Source organism: Oncorhynchus masou, chromosome 32, assembly GCF_036934945.1.
Source record: "Oncorhynchus masou masou isolate Uvic2021 chromosome 32, UVic_Omas_1.1, whole genome shotgun sequence".
Taxonomy (NCBI): domain Eukaryota; kingdom Metazoa; phylum Chordata; class Actinopteri; order Salmoniformes; family Salmonidae; genus Oncorhynchus; species Oncorhynchus masou.
In genome coordinates this window covers 68957883-68978786 of record NC_088243.1, presented here as the reverse complement: position 1 = coordinate 68978786, position 20904 = coordinate 68957883, and the positions used below count along the sequence as shown (strand labels likewise).

Here is a 20904-nt window from a genome sequence, read left to right as displayed (position 1 = left end):
TTTATTTTTTTTAAATAGCCAAATATTGTGCTTTTCAAAGGCGATGTCAGTTGCTCTGTATTTTATTTTTTACATCCACTAATTCCATTTTATATGTTCTTTTTCTTACACGAAAAGCATTGGTTATGATTTTGTCTTAACACATTTTTACTCTTATGAATTTGAAAAGTGATCTATGCCATGTAATTCACTATTTAAAAAAATGTGTTGCTAGTTGAGGCAGTGTCAAAAGGGCCCTGAAATGAGAAGGCAACATATCTGCTCTAGTTTGAAGACTTAAATGGTACAAGAACATGTAGTTGTAGGATTTATGGCTGAAATTAATCAGTTTCACAATACCAGCATTTCCTCAGTCTGCACAAAACACATGTTATGCAGTAAATGGGAAGGAAGGACTAGGCTGGTTTCAAATTCAAGTTTATATTTGCATTTTTAATAGGTTTTCTAATTGAAAATCTATTTAAATTCAGGTTCAATTTAACTGATTAGTGGCTAATATCCCTATAGTTTTCCGATTCAGTGCACACCCATGTTAAATGTCTTTATTTAACTTGTAGAGAAAAGATGTTTGTATAGCTGGAATAAATTTCTCCATTCTATTCAATCAAAAAATGAAAGAAATTACCTTGTTGAATGAGATTTATAACCTCCATATTCACTAATATAAACATGATTCGTATCAATTAGTATTCTTTGACTCATTTTTGGAGCATTGGTGATTTTATTGGTTTGGTTCTTAGAGGATGGCCACTTTCTACTATCCAGGAAGACAAAAATACTGGAACTGCTCAACCATTCAGTTTCTAGCTTGAATCACACCACAATTACCATCACCCAATCATATTGAAGCTTCTTCAAACGAACAACGTTGTCCATGGTAACGGGTCCAGTGTGCGCGCAGAAGAATCAGATGATAGTTCTTTCGACAACCTTAATATTCTAACTCCTATAATGTCAATAAACTAGCGAACGTTATGGTTGAACTAAATCAAACAACGATGTGGCGGCTATATAGAATATACTAATACGTCAGAGAGTATGCAACGTGCATTCTGACTACAGTTTTAGCGAGACAGCTAAAATTAGCCAAAGAGGCTAATCCCTATTACAGAATAATCCCAATCTGACAAAATGCTCTTTGTTCACCTCGCATGTTAGCCAGCTATCTTTATTAGCTAGCTAACGTTGATTTAGATACTTGTAACGCCGGTCTGATTTTTTTGTTGATTGTAAACGCTTAACGTTACTGGACAGACACCTTTTTGATAATTAAGCGAACGTTATTAGATAGCGAGCTAATCATTTGAATTGCATACTAGTTTTTGCTGACCAAACACTCACATCAAGCCAAGAACATCATGGAGATAAATCTCAACCGAATTGATTATCTACAGGTAACTGGATTGCATGTTTTGCTAGATAATTCAACGGGGTAGATTTTTCCTATATTTCGACCCCAGATCATGTCACTAATGTTATGGCTAAAAAGTAGCCTGAATGGAAAAATAGTTGAACAGCTTGATTTTTTTGTTGTTGTAATCTGCCAATTTTACCTTAAGTAACTGGATGACTCGTGATACTGACTGACTGGCTGTCACATTCATCGACACAGGTTGGTGTGATATCTCAGAAAACCATGAGGCTCCTCCCTGCCTTGGGACGCAAAGCAACCCAAAAGGTACTGTAATGTGAATGTGCATTATTAGAGGTGACCCATAAATAGACCTTGTGGTGTGTTGGAATATGATATTTGAACAATGTCCCAAGTACTCTTGAGTTAGAAATGTCGTTTTGTGTGTCTCAGGTTGCTGTTGCTGATCATGATGGTGTGATAACTTGTTTTGGGATGAAAAAAGGAGAAGCTGTGGTAGGTATTGAGTCTTACATATTTAACAACATTGAAATACTCTCCTGGGTGCCAGTCTTTTTTTTGAAGCCTACTCATGAATCACTGTTGGCTAAATCAGAGCCAGACTGGCACCAAGGCTAGCAGAATACAGCCGCTTTCATGGACTTCATATGTATACCTACTGCCGTTGTGCCCAGGAACAAGGCACTTAGCTTAATCCCTATCTGCACCAGGAAAGCTTCTCTGCAGCTGACCCTGTGCGGTTCGGTGGCATGGGTACTGTGCCCTCTAAAAGACAAGTTTCCCTTGTCATTGTGTAATGAATAAATAAAGTTTCATTCCATGAACGTTGATTGTACCTATCTTTTCCAGCCTGTGTTCAAGACTTTGCCAGGGCAGAAGATAACAAGGTTGGACCTTGGTGGGGCTCTTGGAACCCCACAGGAGAAGATCTTTGTGTGTGCTGGTTCGGAAGTGAAGGGATATACCAAGAAAGGCAAACAGTTCCTGTCCTTTGAGGCCAACCTTACAGAAAGCATCAATGCCATGTGAGTTTTAACTTTTTGATGTGAATTATAGGTTACCTGGCCTTGGTTCCAAGCCTTCTACACATGTCTGTCAACAGTGACTTGGGAGTACGGTTTTGAGAGAGTATAGTCTAGCTTTAATTTTTAAAGAGACTTGGAGCATTCTTTAATCTGTTTATAAATAAGGGGAATTGTGGGTGTGTTTTTGTGCTGCTTTATATTAAAATGTGTGTTTTTTTTCATGCCTACAATGTGTTTTTCAGGCACGTTTCAGGAGCAGACCTTTTTGTGTGTGCGAGTTACATCTACAACCACTACTGTGACTGCAAGGATCAAGACTACTACCTGTCTGGAGACAAAATTAATGACATTGTGTGCTTGCCTGCTGAGAACTTGGGCCGCATTGTCCCTGTGTTGGCATGTCAAGACCGAGTTCTCAGAGTGTTGCAGGTGAAAGGAAATTGTTTGTGAGTACTGCAGTATGAGTATATAAGTACTTCAACGAGTACTTCAGTGAGTTTGTGTTTTCTTGCCCATAGGGATCTGAGCTTGTGTATGATATTGAAGTCCCTGGTCCTCCCTCAGTTTTGGAGCTGTACAATCGAGATGGAGGCGAGTACAAAATCCTTATACTGAACTCAAATGTAAGTTTCACACATCCCTGTACTTACAGCAAACTGGTCTACTTCTACCCCACCGTCTGCTTTAGGGACTAATGGCGAAGACATTCTCTATGGAACTGTGGATGGCAAACTGGGACTGATTAGGATAACTGATTCCTCTTCCTCTTCTAAATGGGAGATTGATAATGAGAAAAAGAAAGGAGGTACAGTACTGTTAATGAAGATGAAAACTAGTATATGTTTCATCTGTCAGATACTCAGAGTACCTATGCACTGAAACACAATTAGCACATGTATTATCATTGTATATTGTAAGAATGTTATTAACATTGACTTACCATGTTAGACATCATTCAATCATATAGCATCATTCCATTCATTGAGCTTATTCCACATTTTCTTCTTCTATGGCTGTTTCTACTAGGTGTTTTGTGCATCGACACGTATGATATCCTGGGTGACGGGGTGAAAGACATCCTTGTTGGCAGGGATGATGGGACAGTGGAGGTCTATGGGTTTGACAGCTCCAATGAGCCCACATTGCGCTTTGAGCATGTAAGTCCACAAATAATGTTCTTCATTATTTTATGCCACATTCTACTGCCGTTGTACATATCATCTGAAATTCAGGGGGAAAAAAATACATTTATTTTAATTCAAGGGTGATAGAAATGTATTTTTGTTGTAAAATAAATAACAAACTTTCTGTCCCAAAGTTGAGAGAATATTGTAGAAATCCATGTCTTTGGGATACTAACTTGTCCACCAGGTGTTATTGGAGAGCGTCACCTCTATCCAGGGTGGCTGTGTTGGGAAGGAGTCTTATGACGAGGTTCTGACAGCCACGTACACAGGTGAGCTATCAATAAAATGAGAGGGTTTTATGCACAAGAGCTATACAAAACAACCACTAGCGAGAGAAACTCATGTCCGCTGACTGTTTGCTGCTCCCAATATGTGCTCTATAGGAGATACAGATACAAAGTTGTGAGCGACTTGAAATAATATGTGTGTGTCCAGGATGGGTGACAGGGCTGACTACAGAGCCCCAGCAGGCAGAGGCAGGCCCTGGAGATGAAGTCAAGATGAGTCGGGAGACCCAGAGCAAAGTGGCAGCTCTCAGGTATACTTGTGGACAGTTGTTGTTGTCACCTGCATTTGCAATATATATCAATGGAACTTTGTAAGCAAAACTCAGTGTTGGCCAGGTTAACTCAACAGCCAAAGTAATCCAGTGTTTATCAAAAATTTGAGTTAGCTAACTTAAATATGAGGAAAGATGCTGTCTGTTGTAATTTTCCCAGTATGAACCCACAGCACTTGTCCCCCTCAGGGCAGAGCTAGACCAACTGCAGATGAAGGTTGTTCAGGGCCGTGAGAAGTACCAGCAAACCGCGCAGTCTAGTACGGCGGTCTCTGCCATGCCCGTGTTCAGCGTCAACGACAAGTTCACCCTGTGTCAGGATGACGCCAGCTACAGCCTGACCCTGGAAGTGCAGACGGCCATCGACAATCTGCTGCTGCAGGTGAAACAAATTAACTTGACTCTTTATTTATGTTCTGTATTGAACACGAAAGAGAAATGTGTATGTTTTTTTTGCATGAGAGAGATCTGCTAATTATACAAATATGCAATGACTTGTGGATATTTCTGTCATGGATTGTAACATTAATATTGTTTTCTTTACAGAGTGATGTACCAATTGATCTGCTCGATGTCGACAAGAACTCTGCTGTCGTGAGTTTCAGCGAATGTGATTCAGAGGTGAGATGTCCTAGTACAGAGAGCATACAAATAATACAAGTGAATGCTTTAGATTCCTCAAGGCACTAATTATGTCTTCTGTTCTAGCAGCCAAAAGGAAATTTTCTCCTCGTTACGTACAGATGCCAAGCAAATACTACACGGCTTGAGCTGAAGGTGAGAGATTTTTTTTAAGAGTATGTTTTAGTCCGTTCTTACTGATTTTAGCCCAATAACAATTTATTTAGAATTGTACTCATGGCAATTCATAATAAATTGTCAATTGCAACCAATAGAAGTACCACTCTAAGTCTCCAGTTCCCACCCAGTCTCACCTGCCTCTGCAATGCTATGGGCAACACTGCTGTGTGTTCTCATGACTTGTGTAACAGCATCTTCTCCCTTCTCCAGGTGAGGTCTATTGAGGGCCAATATGGCACCCTACAGGCCTACATTACCCCACGCCTGCAGCCCAAGACCTGTCAGGTACGCCAGTACCTCATCAAACCTCTGTCCCTTCACCAGAGAACTCACACCATTGAACAGGACAGGTAAGGATAAAGATACTGAAAGAAAGACAGTGTTCAATTTCCCTCTTTTTTTGTCTTCTTTCATTCTCTCCCTTTTTCTCTCCATCCCCCCAAACAGACCCATGAACACTTTGAGTCTAGTTGGCCAATTCAGCTTTGCAGAGATCCACTCCTGGGTCCTCTTCTGCTTGCCAGAGGTCCCAGAGAAGACTCCAGCAGGGGAGAATATCACCTTCTACTTCCAGAACACTTTCCTTGGAACGCAGCTGGAAGCCACGTACTGGTTAGGAATTAAATTCAATACAACTTAATTTATCCCCTTTGGGATATGCATCAATCAGAGTTCTTGGTTTCGTTTTCCAAGTAAATGTAACCAATGTAACCCCTTTGTCATTCAAATGTAACCCCTTTGTCATTTTAGTAAAGGGGAAGGCCACTTCAAGTCTGACAACATTTCCACCATCTCCATACTGAAGGATGTCCTCTCCAAAGAAGCCACCAAAAGAAAAAACAATCTCGATATTTCCTATGGTAGGTCTTTAGCAAGTTAGATTTTATCTGTTTTTAGGCTACTAGTTAGTTATCGACGATGGAGTGAAACGGTTATGTCTGTTCATGAAATAAAACATATCTTATCTCACAATTTTACTTGCGGCTCTAAATTCCAGATATCAATGACGATTCAGTGGGCCACACACTCAAGATGATTCATCCGAAGCTTGAGTATCAGCTGCTTTTGGCCAAAAAGGTTCAGCTGATTGACGCATTAAAAGTAAGTGCCAGTGTTGCAAAAAATAATAATAATTGAAACTACTTTAATATTGCAACACTTTCTCAAATTTCACTGTGTGTGTGTGTGTTTTGTAGGAGCTTCAGGTTCACGAGGGGAATGCGGACTTCCTCATTCCTGAATATCGTAACATTCTAGATGAGTCTGCCTATCTGCTAGAGGAATACAAGAAACAACCAGCTCACCTGGAAAGACTTTATGGTATATAAATATTGCTCTAAAATTCTTGTTTCAGTAGAATTAAAAACAAATGACATTTTCAGCTATCACAGTAGCCTAGCTTGCCAATGATCCTTATATCCTGGGTGCAAAACTAATTTGACAGTATGGTTATGAAAAAGTACCATGACAGTAACTTGTGTGTGTGTGTGTTCTTCTGTTTCCCCAGGTATGATAACGGATCTCTTCATCGACAAATTCAAATTCAAAGGACAGAATGTGAAGACAAAGGTGTCATTGCTGCTGGAAGTTTTGGATAACTACGATTTGGATTCTTTGATGAATTTCTTCAATGAGGCATAATATCAAACTTGAGCAAAGAGGATGCAAACTTTTACACTCCATTTGTAATAGCTTTTGTTTTGTTTAGAGTATAGCGTTTACTTTCCAGCTGTGTCTTTTTTTATGTAAGATACTAGAATTATGTTACATAATCTGAATTATTTTTGTCGAAAGCCATATTCTGTTGGCCTAGCTATATACAGTGCATTGGAAAATATTCAGACCCATTTCCTTTTTCCACATTTTGTTATGTTATTATAGCCTTATTCGAAAATGGATTCAAATAGTTTTTTCCCTCATCAATCTACACACTACCCCATAATGACAAAGTGAAAACAGGTTTTTAGAAATGTTTGCAAATGTATGAAAATAAATAAATACCTTAATTATGTAAGTATTCAGACCCTTTGCTATGAGACTCAAATTTGATCTCAGGTGCATCCTGTTTCCATTGATCATTCTTGAGATGTTTCTACAACTTGAAAGGAGTCCACCTGTCGTAAATTCAATTGATTGAACATGACTTGGAAAGGCACACACCTGTCTATATAAGATCCCACAGTTGACAGAGCATGTCAGAGCAAAAACCAAGCCATGAGGTCAAAGGAATTGTCCATAATGCTCCCAGACAGGATTGTGTTGAGGCAGAGATCTGGGGAAGTGTACCAAAAAAAGTCTGGAACATTGACGGTCCCCAAGAACACAGTGGCCTCCATCATTCTTAAATGGAAGAAGTGTGGAACCACTAAGACTCTTCCTAGAGCTGGCCACCCAGTCAAACTGAGCAATCGGGGGAGAAGGGCCTTTGTCAGGGAGGTAACCAAGAACTCGATGGTAACTCTGACAGAGCTCCAGAGATCCTCTGTGGAGATGGGAGAACCTTTCAGAAGGACAATCATCTTTGCAGCACTCCACCAATCAGGCTTTTATGGTAGAGTGGCCAGATGGAAGCCACTCATCAGTAAAAGGCACATGACAGCCCACTTGGACTTTGCCAAAAGGCACCTTAAGACTCAGACCATGAGAAACAAGATTCTCTGATCAGATGAAACCAAGATTGAACTATTTGGCCTGAATGCCAAGTGTCACGTCAGGAGGAAACCTGGCACCATCCCTACGGTGAAGCATGGTGGTGGCAGCATCATGCTATGCAGATGTTTTTTAGCGGCAGGGAGATTGAGGGAAAGAGGTACAGAGCAAAGTACTGAGAGATCCTTGATGAAAAGCTGCTCCAGAGCGCTCAGGACCTCAGACTGGGGCGACGGTTCACCTTCCAACAGGACAATGACCCTAGGCTTCGGGACAAGTCTGAATGTCCTTGAGAGACCAGAGACTTGTCCCTTGAACCGAATCAAACATTTCTGGAGTGACCTGAAGATAGCTGTGCAGTGACACTCCCCATCCAACCTGGCCTGAGCTTGAGAGGATCTGCAGAGAAGAATGGGAGAAATACGGGTGTGCCAAGCTTGTAGTGTCATTATCAAGGCTGTAATTGCTGCCAAAGGTGCTTTAAAAAAAGTGTTTTATTTGACTAGGCAAGTCAGTTAAGAACAAAGTCTTATTTTCAATGACGGCCTAGGAATAGTGGGTTAACTGCCTTGTTCAGAACGACAGATTTTTACCTTGTCATCTCTTCAATCTTGCAACCTTTCGGTTAAAAGTCCAACGCTCTAACCACTAGGCTAGGGTACTTGCTAACCACTAGGCTACCTGCCGCCCCAGGTAGCCTAACCCCTGTGCTTCAACAAAGGACTAAGTAAAGAGTCTGAATACTTAGGTAAATGTGATATTTAATTTGAAAAAATTCCCCAAAACATTTGTTGATTTGTCATTATGTGATATTGTGTGTAGATTGATGAGGGGGATAAACAAACATTTTAATCCATTTTAGAATAGAATGTGTAAGAGTCAAGGGGTCTGAATACTTTCTCAATGCACTGTATATTCAGTTATATTTTTTGTTTTATAGGTTGGCACTTGAACACACCATCCTTCATGTTTGGCAGTTATATTTCTATTGAAGTATTTAGACTAACTGGAGTATTTAAATCATGTGTGGTTTATTTGTCATGGGGTGAGGTTATCTCTGTGCATAGCATAAATGAGTGTAACAAGACTTTGCGATGCTCTCAGAGAGATCATAATTGTTTGTACGATATTATATTAATTCAAATTATGAAAAATTTACCTTTGACTCTTTCATTGTCCATACATGCCGAAATCGCAACGGCTTGCGTATTCCTCGGACACATTAAATCTGAGTTATATCAGCCACCGTAGATTCGTGACGTAATTTTCGCCTTCGGTTGTGATTGGCCGTTTCAATAGTCGCGGGCTACTTGAACTCAGAACAAGCAACTTTTATGCATTAATATATATTTTCAGAGGACAAGGGATTGTATCTAGGTAAAGGTTGCGCGGTGGTTAGCTACATTTATTGAATTTCGTCAAACAGCATGGCGAGCTAATGTCGGTTTTCATGCAGAAGATGATTTTGTCTCAACTTTAAGTAGGGTTTTAAATTTGCAGCGCAGAATTACGTTGTTGCCATCTCAACACCCCAGACTTGTGTGTGCGATATCGTATGCTACTGTAGCTAGCTTGCTAACACAGGTAGCCTCTTTGTGCTATCTTGTACAATTTTGTAAGTTCGTTTTTATATTCATTGCAGTATTTCTTTACCAAGTTTTTATTTTCTTTGTAGCAAAGTGGACGTTTCTGCAGTGACTTGTTTGAGCCAGAAACTGAGAATAACATGTCAGGATCAAACCAAGGACAAGGAAGCGCGGTTGACGTTCCGCTGCCAGAATACCAAAACCAAGAAAATATGCTGTCCAGACTGAGGGGTCCAATCAAAAACCGGGCAGACAACCAGGAGAACATTGTCCCCAAAGCCCAACAGAGAACAGTTCTTGGAGGTTTGCAAAACAATCAATGCAGCAATCCTCAAAACACAACACAGGTTAGTCATTTCTCGCTAGCCACAAGCCAGCGAACACTATACAAACATTTGTTGCCTAGCTATCATAATTGGTATGTAGATTGAGCTAGGTTGTTACCTAACAAAAATGATCACCATAGGACAACACTCATAATTCTAGGTCATATTTTCACGGACAAGAGTAGTGTTTAATTTACATCTGATTATTTATTTCATATTAACCTTACGGTATTCAAAATTTGTATTTTTAATGTCCGCTAACTAGCTAGGTACCCTCCTAAGTAGTCCGCCATTTTATGCGGTCAACGTCTTGTTAAACATTGGGATGGCCAACTTGCTTTCTCATTCCTTTCTTCCCATTTCATCAAATTATTTATTAATTAGCATGACATGGCTAGGTGGAACTGACTCGATGTTGAAACCATGGGCACTGAAATATTTAACCTCTCATTTCAGTTGCTGTCCTGCAAAAATGAAAGTGAAGTACCTAGAAGTTATGCAGAGAAGCTGGGTACCAAGCCGCCAGCTTTTCAGATTCACCTGGATGAGCCAGATTCGTCTTTCTCCAGGAAAATGTGCTTCAAAGCCAGCCCTTCCATAGAGATGTACCCCCTGAAACTGAACCCCACAGTTACCTGTCTCAGGCAGCCTCTGGCTTCTCTTGACATACCTGCCCCATGTGTGTCTAACATGGATCTTAGTTTTGGTGGTGAGTATTTGTAATACACCTGGCCAAATTATTGAAAATGTCCCTTTACCCTTTATAACACAGAGGTGTTAATGTTTAATGTGTCTATGGATTAGAAAGTCACAACAATTTCCAATTCTCTATATAGATTGTCCCATGGATATGTCAGTTATTGAAGGGGAAGAGAAGCCAGTTCACATGAATGCGGCAACAGAGTATGCTTCAGAAATACATGCGCATCTCAGGGAAATGGAGGTGAGCAAACCCATTCATTGTTCAGTTTTTCACACAAATCACTGAACCATGACTACAGTTGTCCTTTTGTGCTCTTGTCCCTAGGTTAAGTCCAGACCAAAAGCAGGCTACATGAAAAAGCAGCCAGACATAACCTATAGCATGCGGGCTATCCTTGTTGACTGGCTGGTGGAGGTTGGTGAGGAGTACAAGCTCCAGAACGAGACTCTATACCTTGCTGTGAACTACATTGACCGTTTCCTGTCTTCCATGTCAGTCCTGCGGGGGAAGCTGCAGTTGGTCGGAACCGCCGCCATGCTGTTGGCCTCGTAAGTATTGTCAACCCCACAGCATCCTTATAAAGGGATTGTTCACCTTTTTGTGTGCCGTGTAAGCCAATTTCTTTCTATATGTTGTGTAGAACCCACTGTATTAGGCCTCTCTCCCAAATTAATAGAAAAGATTGGCACCAACATCTGACTAATTAAACTTGGTTCGAACTGTCCCTTCAAATGAAGTTCAACCCTAGAGATGAAGTAGTCCTTTACTTGATTGTGTCAAGCTAAGCAATGTGTGTTTTTGATCACTCACTGGTTTTCATTCAAATGCAGGAAGTTTGAAGAGATCTACCCCCCAGAGGTGGCAGAGTTCGTTTATATCACGGACGACACCTACACAAAAAAGCAAGTGTTGCGAATGGAGCATCTGGTGCTTAAAGTGCTCTCCTTTGATTTGGCCTCTCCTACCATCAACCAGTTTCTCACCCAGTACTTTCTCACCCAGCCTGTCAGCAAGAAGGTGGAGAGCTTGTCAAGGGTGAGTAGACTACACATTGTAGTGGTGTTCACAGCTTGTAATTTAAAGTCCTACTCTAATCTGTTTCACTTCAGTTAACACTTGATTTACTTAACAAAAGGCACATCTCAATATGTGGTCCAGGTATCACATCATGGCACAAGTGGGAGGGTGGGCCTTCATTCACTCTGTTGTTCTCTCTCGGGGGGAGGGGGGGGGGGGCTGATCTCATCAGCCCTTATCAGACCAACTCCTTGAGTGCCCTACTCCCTGATGTTTGCAGTTGTCTAAACACTATTTTGCCCAACTTTTTTTTTTTTTACTCTTTAGTGTGTACTACAATCAATTTATTCTTGGGATAACACTTCAACAGTGAACAAAAAATCCATAGAGGTTGAAATTGTTCTATAACTATTTTTTTGTTTGTCTTAAATGTTGTCTTTGTTTCCTTAGTTCCTAGGGGAGCTCAGTCTAGTAGACTCGGACCCATTCCTGAAGTACCTCCCCTCTCAGACTGCTGCTGCCGCCTTTGTTTTGGCAAACCACACTATAACAGGAAGCTCATGGGTAAGTTTGCATTGCTGCGTTAAGTGTTCTAGCAGGGTTGGAGTTTCATTGCCCTCCGGTTCGGCCGTGATGCCCCACTCAAAATAAAGCATAAATGTAGAATCTTAAACAGGTCTTTGCCTCAGTGCAGTAGGCCAGGTTTTGGTAGCTGCCGCTAACAGGAATTCTCTCCTTGTAAGTATATATGCCACTGGCTCACACTGTCGATCTCCCTGAGCAGTCCAACAATCAACTTTTTTGGCCTTTTGAACCTCATGTAAATATGGAAGGCTTCAGTAAGAGGCTTTAGTCTCACTTGCTGGCTAAACTTTCATTGATGGGCCATAACATTTGTTAATTCACTATCACAGCTGAGTGAACTTTATAACCAAGATTTACAGCTGCTAATGTTCTTGGTGCATCAACCAAGTTGATCATCAACTGAAGTTAGTGCTGTATTAAGTATGCTTTTGTAAGATATTTGAAAAGTAGTCTATTTCCCTATTGACATGTTTGCTTACTGACAACATTGGAATACACTCTCTTCCCTCAATGTTGTCATTTTTTTCAATTCCCAGGCTCCTCCCTGACACGCAGTCTCTTGATTACGTTTGATCTTTATTTTCCACATTGAAGTTTAAGCTTAACATTTTCCTTAAACAACCGTAGCATGAGATTGTCATACCCTGAAAAGACTGGTTGACTGCCTGTGTTCAATTGCAGTATTTTATTTATCCAAATGTTTTCCTAAATTCAGATCTTTTGTCAACTGAAATCTTAGCCCTAAATTAGAATGAAATGATGTGCATTTTTCTGACAGTTTGTTTTATTTCAGTCCAAGTCTCTGGCAGAGGTGACTGGCAACTCTTTAGAAGACCTGATGCCATGCATAGAGGATCTGCACCAAATGTACCGCAATGCTGCTACGCATGCACAGCAGTCGGTGAGGGAGAAGTACAAGTGTGCCAAGTAAGTACACCGTATAGATGGATTTCTTTTCGTGTTGGCATATTTCGCTAATGTAAACCATTGCTCGGCATCCAGTTGTGACTAATCTAAAATAGCCAGTAAGCTTACGCACAGCTATTTTTCCTACTATTGATACTACTTGTTCATATGGTAATTTTCTAGATTTCTATTAGCTTGAACATCATGGTGGGTCTGGATGAAAGCATTTTGGTTGTTTCTACCATATTGTTTCTCTCTCTCCAGGTACCAAGAGGTTTCTCTCATCGAGCCCCCCATGAAACTGTCTTTGGAATGATTTTTTTGGTGCATATTTATTTTGTAATACACGTCTCATAATGCCAGAATTTCAATAACTGAACTCATGGCTGCAGTCTTGGACGTGGACAACATTTTTAGATTTTTTCAAAATGTGCATTTTATATGTACATTGCTTTAGGATGGTTATTTTATGCTTGATGCAGCCCTGGGATTTAATGTCGTTAATCAAGCAATGTCATGTTTCTTTTCTTACTAGACAAATGTTTGCAGTGGTTTTTAACTGCTTAAAAGCTGTAAAGATTAGTCTCACTTTCTGCATCTTTGTAATAAACCTGCAGCTTATTTTCCCCTCCAACTAATAGATACTTTTGAATATTTCCTGGCAAATCTGACTAACCATGGTTTGGTTTTCTATGACTTTATTTTATATGGGTTGTCTGGGTGTGGTTGATTTGTTATTTTATAACACAAGTTAATTCTGGGTAATGATATTCTAGTATAATTTGGAAGCTTAAATCTAGCTAATTTGACTTGACATACAGCGACAGTTGTCTGCCTCTTTATCTTAAATCACTTGTCTCATGTAAATTTGTCTTGACATTCATTGGTTAACAATTAATGACTCGTTTCGCTCTGTATAATGTCTCCTGTAAATAAATTCCATTCCCACAGATCCTTGGTTATTAATCTTTCCTGTTTAAAATGTCTTGTACTTCATACTATTCTGGAAGTAATCAGGGTAGTAGCACCATGTAAGATGGCTTTCTAATTTGAAGTGAAAGTTTCAAATCACAATTTGTGGGTGGCATCAGTGACATGTCAGTATTGCATGTCTTGTTGTGGCCTCTTGGGGGCAGCAGAACACTACTGCTGCACTAAGACATGGGAGCAGATTTCCCAAACGCAGTCCTTTGGACCCCAAGGCACTACACTGCTGATTCAAATAATCAAAGCTTGAGTTCATTTATATGAATTAGCTATGTAGTGTTAAACCAAAAACAAGGACTGCGTTGGGGAAACGCTGCCTTAGTAAATTTCACTTTTTTTTTCAAGTCCTTGCAGAGAAATTGGAGTAACACAGATTTTGTTATAGCGCAAATAGTCTGGTTTGTGATGACCCTCCCACTCTGTCGGCCGTATTCTGTCTTTGTTCTTGTTTCCTTATTAGGATGCCGGTGGGTGGAGTTGGGGAGGGTCGTCAGCTACATGGGAGACACCTGGGCCAGGTGTGTTCCAGGATAAATAGACCTCTTCCACATTCATGGAGACTCTCTCCATGCAGACACCTTTGTAGATTGTGTTGTGGTTCTTGGTGGCCTTTTTGTTTTGCTTTGGCATGTTTCAACACCCTGCATTATCACATTCATGCATGCAAAACACTCACTTACACTACTGATTACACACCATTGTATATTTTCTTTAGTTAATTGTTACTCCTTATCTCCACATTGTCTCCCTTTGTTACGGGCTTTGAGCCGGTTCGTGACAGGTTAAAGTAACATGGTGTTTCCAACTAGTCGTTTTGTCCTTTTAAAGTTACACTTTCAAAATGTCTTACCATCTGTAGATGTAATTTGTTCTGTATTATGAATAGGTTACTGTTGTGAATAGTTTGTGTACCCATTGATTCCCTCAACTTGGAGAGGAATGCTTTTAGTTACATGTCATGGTGATAGAATGGAAGTTCAATGGCCTATTTTAGACAGGTTCAAAAACTAACACCTGTGGCTGATTCTGTTGCAAAATTATTAAATGGAACTGGGAGGGACTTACCTGAATCTGTCCAATAAACACTTGGATTAGTGATTACACACCTGGTTTCAGTGGTAATCACACTTCCTCACCACTATCCTGTTTGAGTTATTTTACTTAAGTTACAAATGATGCTATATGTAGCATGTCATCTGCTAGGAGACCACAAAATAATCAACTCAAATATTGTAACCTAACTGAAAGTCCTCAGCCACCAAGCTCTGGTAGAAAATCATGACCTAGTCATCTATTAAAGCCATGAGACACAGCTGAATGCACATTTAAACAAAGGCAGGCAGATTGTGGATGCCATTTTTAAATTGAATGTGTTTTTTTGGGGGGGGGGTGGCATTTCAATGATACAGGCATCATGCAAGGGAAGGGGTATATGAATGCTTGAATTCAATTCATGTCCTGGTGTTTGAAAAAAAGATCTAGACACCTGTGCCATAAATGAATTATGGTTGGTGTCTGGCTATATTTTAAAGCCACCATTCAAAGCCTGGGCTCCCATTTAAATTGATGAAAGCTGCGTAACAGATACATTTAAGGGAGATTGTTTCCGAAAATGCTATTTGAAGATTTCACGCAAGATTTAGCCATCAGAACTCAATATCCTAAAGAAAGGAATGGCAGTTCTTCACAAAGGCAACACAATTGATTCCATTCTGAAGCTGTGATCTAAAACGAGCAGACTGATCATGTCAAATGTCTTATGACAATTTAATTACACAATGTTTCAGTCAAACTGCCACTTCAATGACCACATGATGATTAAACATGTTTTCTGTTCCAAGCTGGCCTGTGATTTAATTCTTTGCCTGCAAGTGAACAGGTAGCCAATGGCAGTGAGGGGGGCTTCTTGCTCTGTGTGTGTGCCTGCGTGTGTGTGTATGCACTGGTGATACATTGTTCTGGCTCTGTACGGCGAGCGCTGAGCACAGAGCCCAGCAACAGAATGCTTACCACCCATTTACCCAGTCTATTTTTACGGGTGCACACGTCTACACTATGGACCACTTCTCTAGATAACGATATAAGACAACTCAACAGGAATATCTAAGGAAAAATAAAACCATGGAGGGAAAGAAAATTCCCAAAGCAAACAGCCGCAATGATCTAACGTTCTAAAATGACAAACATGACCACGCCTCGGCACCACTCTAAACGTCTAAACGGATCCTGAACGTGTTCAGGGGGGACTCCAGAGCTGACCCATGCCCTCACCGAGGAGGTTCTTGGTGGCGTCCACCTCGCTGCCCATAGCCCTGGGCTGGGGATGGAACCTGAGCGTGTACCTGGGGCTGTTGCTGCTGCTGCTTCTGCTCATGCTGCTACTGCTCTGGATGCTCCTCAAGCAGCTGAGGAACTCGGTGGGGTCTAGTCTGCAGCCCGGACGCTCTCTGAGGGACCCTCGCCATGGTCAGAGAGGAAACTATGTCGTATGAGGGAAGAAGAAGTGTGTGCTGGCTTTGTTGGACTGTGTCTCACAGCTTGCTGGACGGGAAGATGGTCTTCTCCACATCAAGAATTGTATTGGACTGTGCCAAAGACTTTGTTGGAAGGAAAGGCTGTCTTTTCTGAAAGGGCTAAAGATCTTGTCATAACAAAATGATTTCTTCTCAAGCGGTGTCAGACTTTGCTGTAGACCTGTCATAAGGAACGATAGTATTTTCTGAAAGGATGTTGGACTATCCCTCAGCTTGTGGAAAGAAAATACTGTTTTCTCTTGAAATCTGATTGAATGTATCTCATGGTTTGTAGAACACTTACATAAAACCTTCCACAGAAGTGTGTTTGACTGTGCCTCACAGCTTGTTGACTGACGAGCTACACACTGTGGAGCTTGTAACCTGATATAAATTGCTTATTCGTCAGTCTGTTGAACAATGGATCGTAGAAACCAGAGAAGTGCTTCAGACTGCTTAGTTGTGTCTAACAGAGACGGTGACTCGGCAATCTTTGTTTCATCATCAGTGTATATCTTATTTCTATGTATGTATTGTACATAATGTATGCACCATTATATCAGTATATTTTTTATGAAGAGTGCGTACAGTGTAAGATAGCCTACATTGTCGAATTTCTGAGAATATACTCTGATATTAAACGGATAGTTCACCCAAATTACACATTGATTTCCTTACCCTGTAAGCAATCTAAGGTATGACAGCAATCCATTCTTTGGTTTTATTTCCCTGGCACTGTTTCCTAATGCTAATGTTTTAGCATTTGTGGCACGAAACCCATTCATGTCTTGATACAGTTATTAGCATTTTTCGCACATCATGTTCAAATCATCTAAAAGTGACTGTCGAGATTCACAAAAAAATGTAGATACTTTTGGATGATTTGGACATGATGCCTGAAAATGCTAATATTGGTACAAGGACTGGTACAGTCTCTATCACCATTAGTTATTGATATCTTCATGCAATTTGTACTGCACAAAAACATACCACACATATTAACCTTCTTCTATTCATCTTTTAAATGCATTTTCACAGTCACTTTCAAAAATCAACAAAAGAAAACACGCAAGATCCAATCTGCATTTTGATATATGCTGATTAAAGCAATACATTCAGGATGGCAATTTGCACTCCTCTCATCTCAATGGTGATTTGGCTGGAGAGTATTGAGGAAATGTCTCCAATGAAATATCTGAGCTTGAAGTGAGCTTGGCCATTTGTTTAGGTAGATCTACCCCACAGCCATGTCAAACCAATTACTGAATGAGACCCTCTAAGGAAATGGTAATATATTTAATGTTGTACTGCCTAGGGCATGGATATATGTCACTGAGGGTCTAACCCAATGGTCTATATAAACCCTGGATTGCTGACGCTATGTATTGGCCATTGAGAGGCTTTGAAGCCATTGGTCGGCCATATTGGCTATCCCTAGTAGGAGCAGTCCTCCATAGGAATGAATGGAATTCAACATTATTTCATTTAAATGTTTCAAGGACAAAATGACATGTATTTAAGTATTTTTGTTGCAGTGGGGAAAGCAGCACTCTAAAAAAAAAGACTTTAAGGAAAATGTTTTTATATATTTTGAAATGTGTATGTTTAGCTCACATAATATAATTTAAAAGTATGCATTAAAATGTCTGTAAGTGTCCAACCCATGCTGTTTTAATGCTCTGTGTTTTGCCTCTATAGGAAGCTGTGTGTGTGCATGCACCTGCAGATATGTTTGTGTATGACACTACATTTTTAATCCATGAACATTTTGATTCTCTTAGATTGTTCACCGTTACATCGGTACTTCGGAATGTGCTTGTTTGACAATGTAAGCATTCCTGTGTTTCCCCAGAACATGTCATTTAGTAGCTCTTGAGTTCATCCATGTATAAGCCCATGGGGGTGCCAGTTGTGTGTGTTTACTATGTTGTAATGAATGGGAAGATTTTTTCAATGAAAGACTACAGCTAATCAATGATGTCCTCAGCTCAAGGGTTAATGAAGCTCACAACAACAAAATGCTTGACTTAGCTCTGTTGTAGTCCCATTTGTGTCATTGTATATTTGTATATAAATACACTGTCACAAATGGCCCTAGGCTCCATTGAATGATCAACATTGTACCTCAGCAAAAATACTCACGTGGCATCAATATAGAAAACATTATTCTCTGAATAAAACAATTACAATGGCAGGAAGTTGTAGATAAATAATGACAAAATCTTCTTGTTTTCACCAACAAAGCTTTATATGGGCAAGGATGAGTTATTTTGTTCTGCACAACCCAAGTGGGATTACTTTAACTATCATGTGCCTAAACTAACCACAGAGGCCCAAACCGCTAGACGTCAAACATCGTAACAGTCAAGGAATTTGAACAGTTCAAATTCCTTGGTAACAGTGGGTCCATCCACTTCACTAACTAAAGCCACACAAAACTGTAGATAAGGACTCAAACTGGGCATAGGGACACATATGGCTATGATGAGAATTCAGTATGTGACCTGTTGGGTACTATGTTCTGTACAATCATGATTCATCAATGTCACAGCATCTTTCTATTTTTCTGGGTGGAGGCGTTCAGTGGTTGACTCATGTCGTCTGTCACCACTTGGTCATCTGCAGGGCTTAATAAACCAAAATACACCTCTCTTCTCTCTCCATGGTTTTAACCTTTGTTATAGTAACGATAACAGATTCTGCACCAGTCAACACATATCTGAGGGGGTGATTGAAGTAAACACTTCAACAATTCATTAATTTGATATTGAAGTTGATGGATGGATGAGCAACTGAATGGGGTGTGGGGTGTGGTATATGAAGGGGTGTGGTATATGACTAATATACCACGGCTAAGGGACCTTAGCCGTGGTATATTGGATATATACCACAAACCCCCCAAGGTGCCTTATTGCTATTATAAACTGGTTAACAATGTAATTGGAAGAGTAAAAAGAAATGTTTCGTCATACCCGTGGTACACGGTCTGTTATACGACAGGTAAGTATAATCCTGACTGCTGATTAGTTAAAACCACATTCCAGACAGTGTCTATTCCACAAGTTCCCGCTGGCTAAATCTATGACTTTAAAATGCCTATTTACTCTGTTTCACCTGACTGTGCAACCCACTGTCTCATCAGCACTTTATAAACTTGATCTCCACTATAAAAAGCATCTAACTTTTCTTTTAGACTACCTAGTTTTCAACAGCGGAGATTTGTAAAAACATGTCTGTCTGTCTTTCTGACATTTGCAACATTGTTTCAAATTTCAAATTTGATCTCCAGCTGTCCAATAGTAATGAACATGTTGGGAGTTGTGATGAGACAGTCTCAGCCAGTCAAAATAATGAATCAGCTGGCATCATTTTTATGGATATATACAAAGAAATGTCAATTCAAAAAACGTCAAATGAAACAAAGTGCAGCTAGTTTGCGGTCTTTCCAGCTTCAGTTTGAAGTGATTGTGTTAGCTGTGTTGTTGGCTAGCTCCTTTGAACAACAGTGTCCTGACAAGTGAGCACATTTTCTATGCGAGTCGAAATCGCAAATCATAAGCTCATTGTTATGGATGTATCCAAATAAATGTCACTAGAAAACAACTTAAACAATTGCAAATGCGGCTACTTTGCTGTTATTCTGGCTGCACTTTTTGACGTAACTGTAAATTAGCCGTAGTTGGCTAGCTAGCAAGCAAGGGATTAGAACATTTGCCAGCCAGTCTGGCAATGGCACATTTAGAGCGAACGACATCCATAGATACAGAACAAAAAGACTGAATGACTGTGTCGAGCCTCTAGCAACCAAACCGATAAAAAGAGGACCAGCCAGCTCGGGTAGCAACGTTAGATTTGTGTCGGGACTATATCTTGTGAAAGGATGAAATAGTATGAATTAATTCATCAAAATAAAGTTAGTGAAAATGTAAATCATTATTTGAATATGCTGGTAACCTGTTGTATAAAAGTGATAATGCCCTCGAAGCTGGTGTTTGGAAGATATATTGACATGGTTTGCTGGTCCGAGACAAAGCCTAACAACACTATGCCAATATATCCTCCAAGCACTGACTTCTCAGGCATTAACACTTGGATATATCATGGCTTTCAACCAATCAGCATTCAGGGCTCGAACCACCCAGGTTTATAATAAGCTTTAAACCATCTGTAATGTGATGACTGGACAGCTATATAAAATGGAGCAGTGTTGTGAGTGATATATTTAGGATATTTTCCTTCAATTAAAATAATTAAATTCATACCAAATTAAAATAATAGCAAACATGTTAGCTCCTTTCAATTTTTTTATTGATTCTAAGGTTATAGTAGAAACACTTGGTTTTTACTGTGAGTTCAGAACCTGAGAAACAGGCTTGCTGTTTTTTCACCCACGTCTAGAACCTCACACTGCACAGATCCCAAGGTGACAAAAAATACTGACAAAGCAGTATTTAAATGGGAATGGAACCGCTAGGCTTTAGAACACCAGCTAACTGCAACTGTAAATCGGCATTGTTGCGTCACCGATAGGAGAGTATTGGAATTCCTGAATTTTCTCAGACCATAACCTCTGCATGCATTAATGAGAAAAATTTGCTGGTGCCAAACCACATATGAAAACATGCATATTTTGAAAGCTGAGAAACAGCCCTTTCAAATGATATGCCATACAATAGCAGCGCATCAAT

The 20904-nt window shown here is 40.1% G+C and overlaps 2 protein-coding genes across 4 annotated transcripts; both read left to right on the top strand.

The window, feature by feature from the left end:
* The first annotated feature begins 867 nt into the window (after nucleotides 1-867).
* On the top strand, nucleotides 868-6967 carry bbs7 (Bardet-Biedl syndrome 7). 2 transcript variants are annotated; one of them, XM_064954963.1, is made up of 19 exons: nucleotides 868-1394; nucleotides 1613-1678; nucleotides 1805-1867; nucleotides 2222-2397; nucleotides 2640-2826; nucleotides 2916-2988; nucleotides 3086-3202; nucleotides 3424-3554; nucleotides 3769-3853; nucleotides 4020-4122; nucleotides 4333-4525; nucleotides 4690-4764; nucleotides 4855-4920; nucleotides 5155-5294; nucleotides 5392-5556; nucleotides 5695-5804; nucleotides 5942-6045; nucleotides 6141-6264; nucleotides 6452-6967. In XM_064954963.1, exons 1-19 carry the CDS (start codon nucleotides 1359-1361, stop codon nucleotides 6583-6585), a joined length of 2148 nt encoding a protein of 715 aa, XP_064811035.1. In that variant the 5' UTR covers nucleotides 868-1358; the 3' UTR covers nucleotides 6586-6967. The 2 variants fall into 2 exon arrangements, with proteins under 2 accessions (XP_064811035.1, XP_064811034.1); XM_064954962.1 differs by having other exon boundaries at nucleotides 4852-4920.
* Nucleotides 6968-8881: 1914 nt separating this feature from the next.
* Nucleotides 8882-13666, top strand: LOC135526518 (cyclin-A2-like). 2 transcript variants are annotated; one of them, XM_064954964.1, is made up of 9 exons: nucleotides 8882-9177; nucleotides 9269-9526; nucleotides 9962-10214; nucleotides 10342-10448; nucleotides 10533-10756; nucleotides 11039-11243; nucleotides 11676-11789; nucleotides 12604-12737; nucleotides 12981-13666. In XM_064954964.1, exons 2-9 carry the CDS (start codon nucleotides 9320-9322, stop codon nucleotides 13030-13032), a joined length of 1296 nt encoding a protein of 431 aa, XP_064811036.1. In that variant the 5' UTR covers nucleotides 8882-9177; nucleotides 9269-9319; the 3' UTR covers nucleotides 13033-13666. The 2 variants fall into 2 exon arrangements, with proteins under 2 accessions (XP_064811036.1, XP_064811037.1); XM_064954965.1 differs by having other exon boundaries at nucleotides 8889-8970.
* Nucleotides 13667-20904: the final 7238 nt, after the last annotated feature.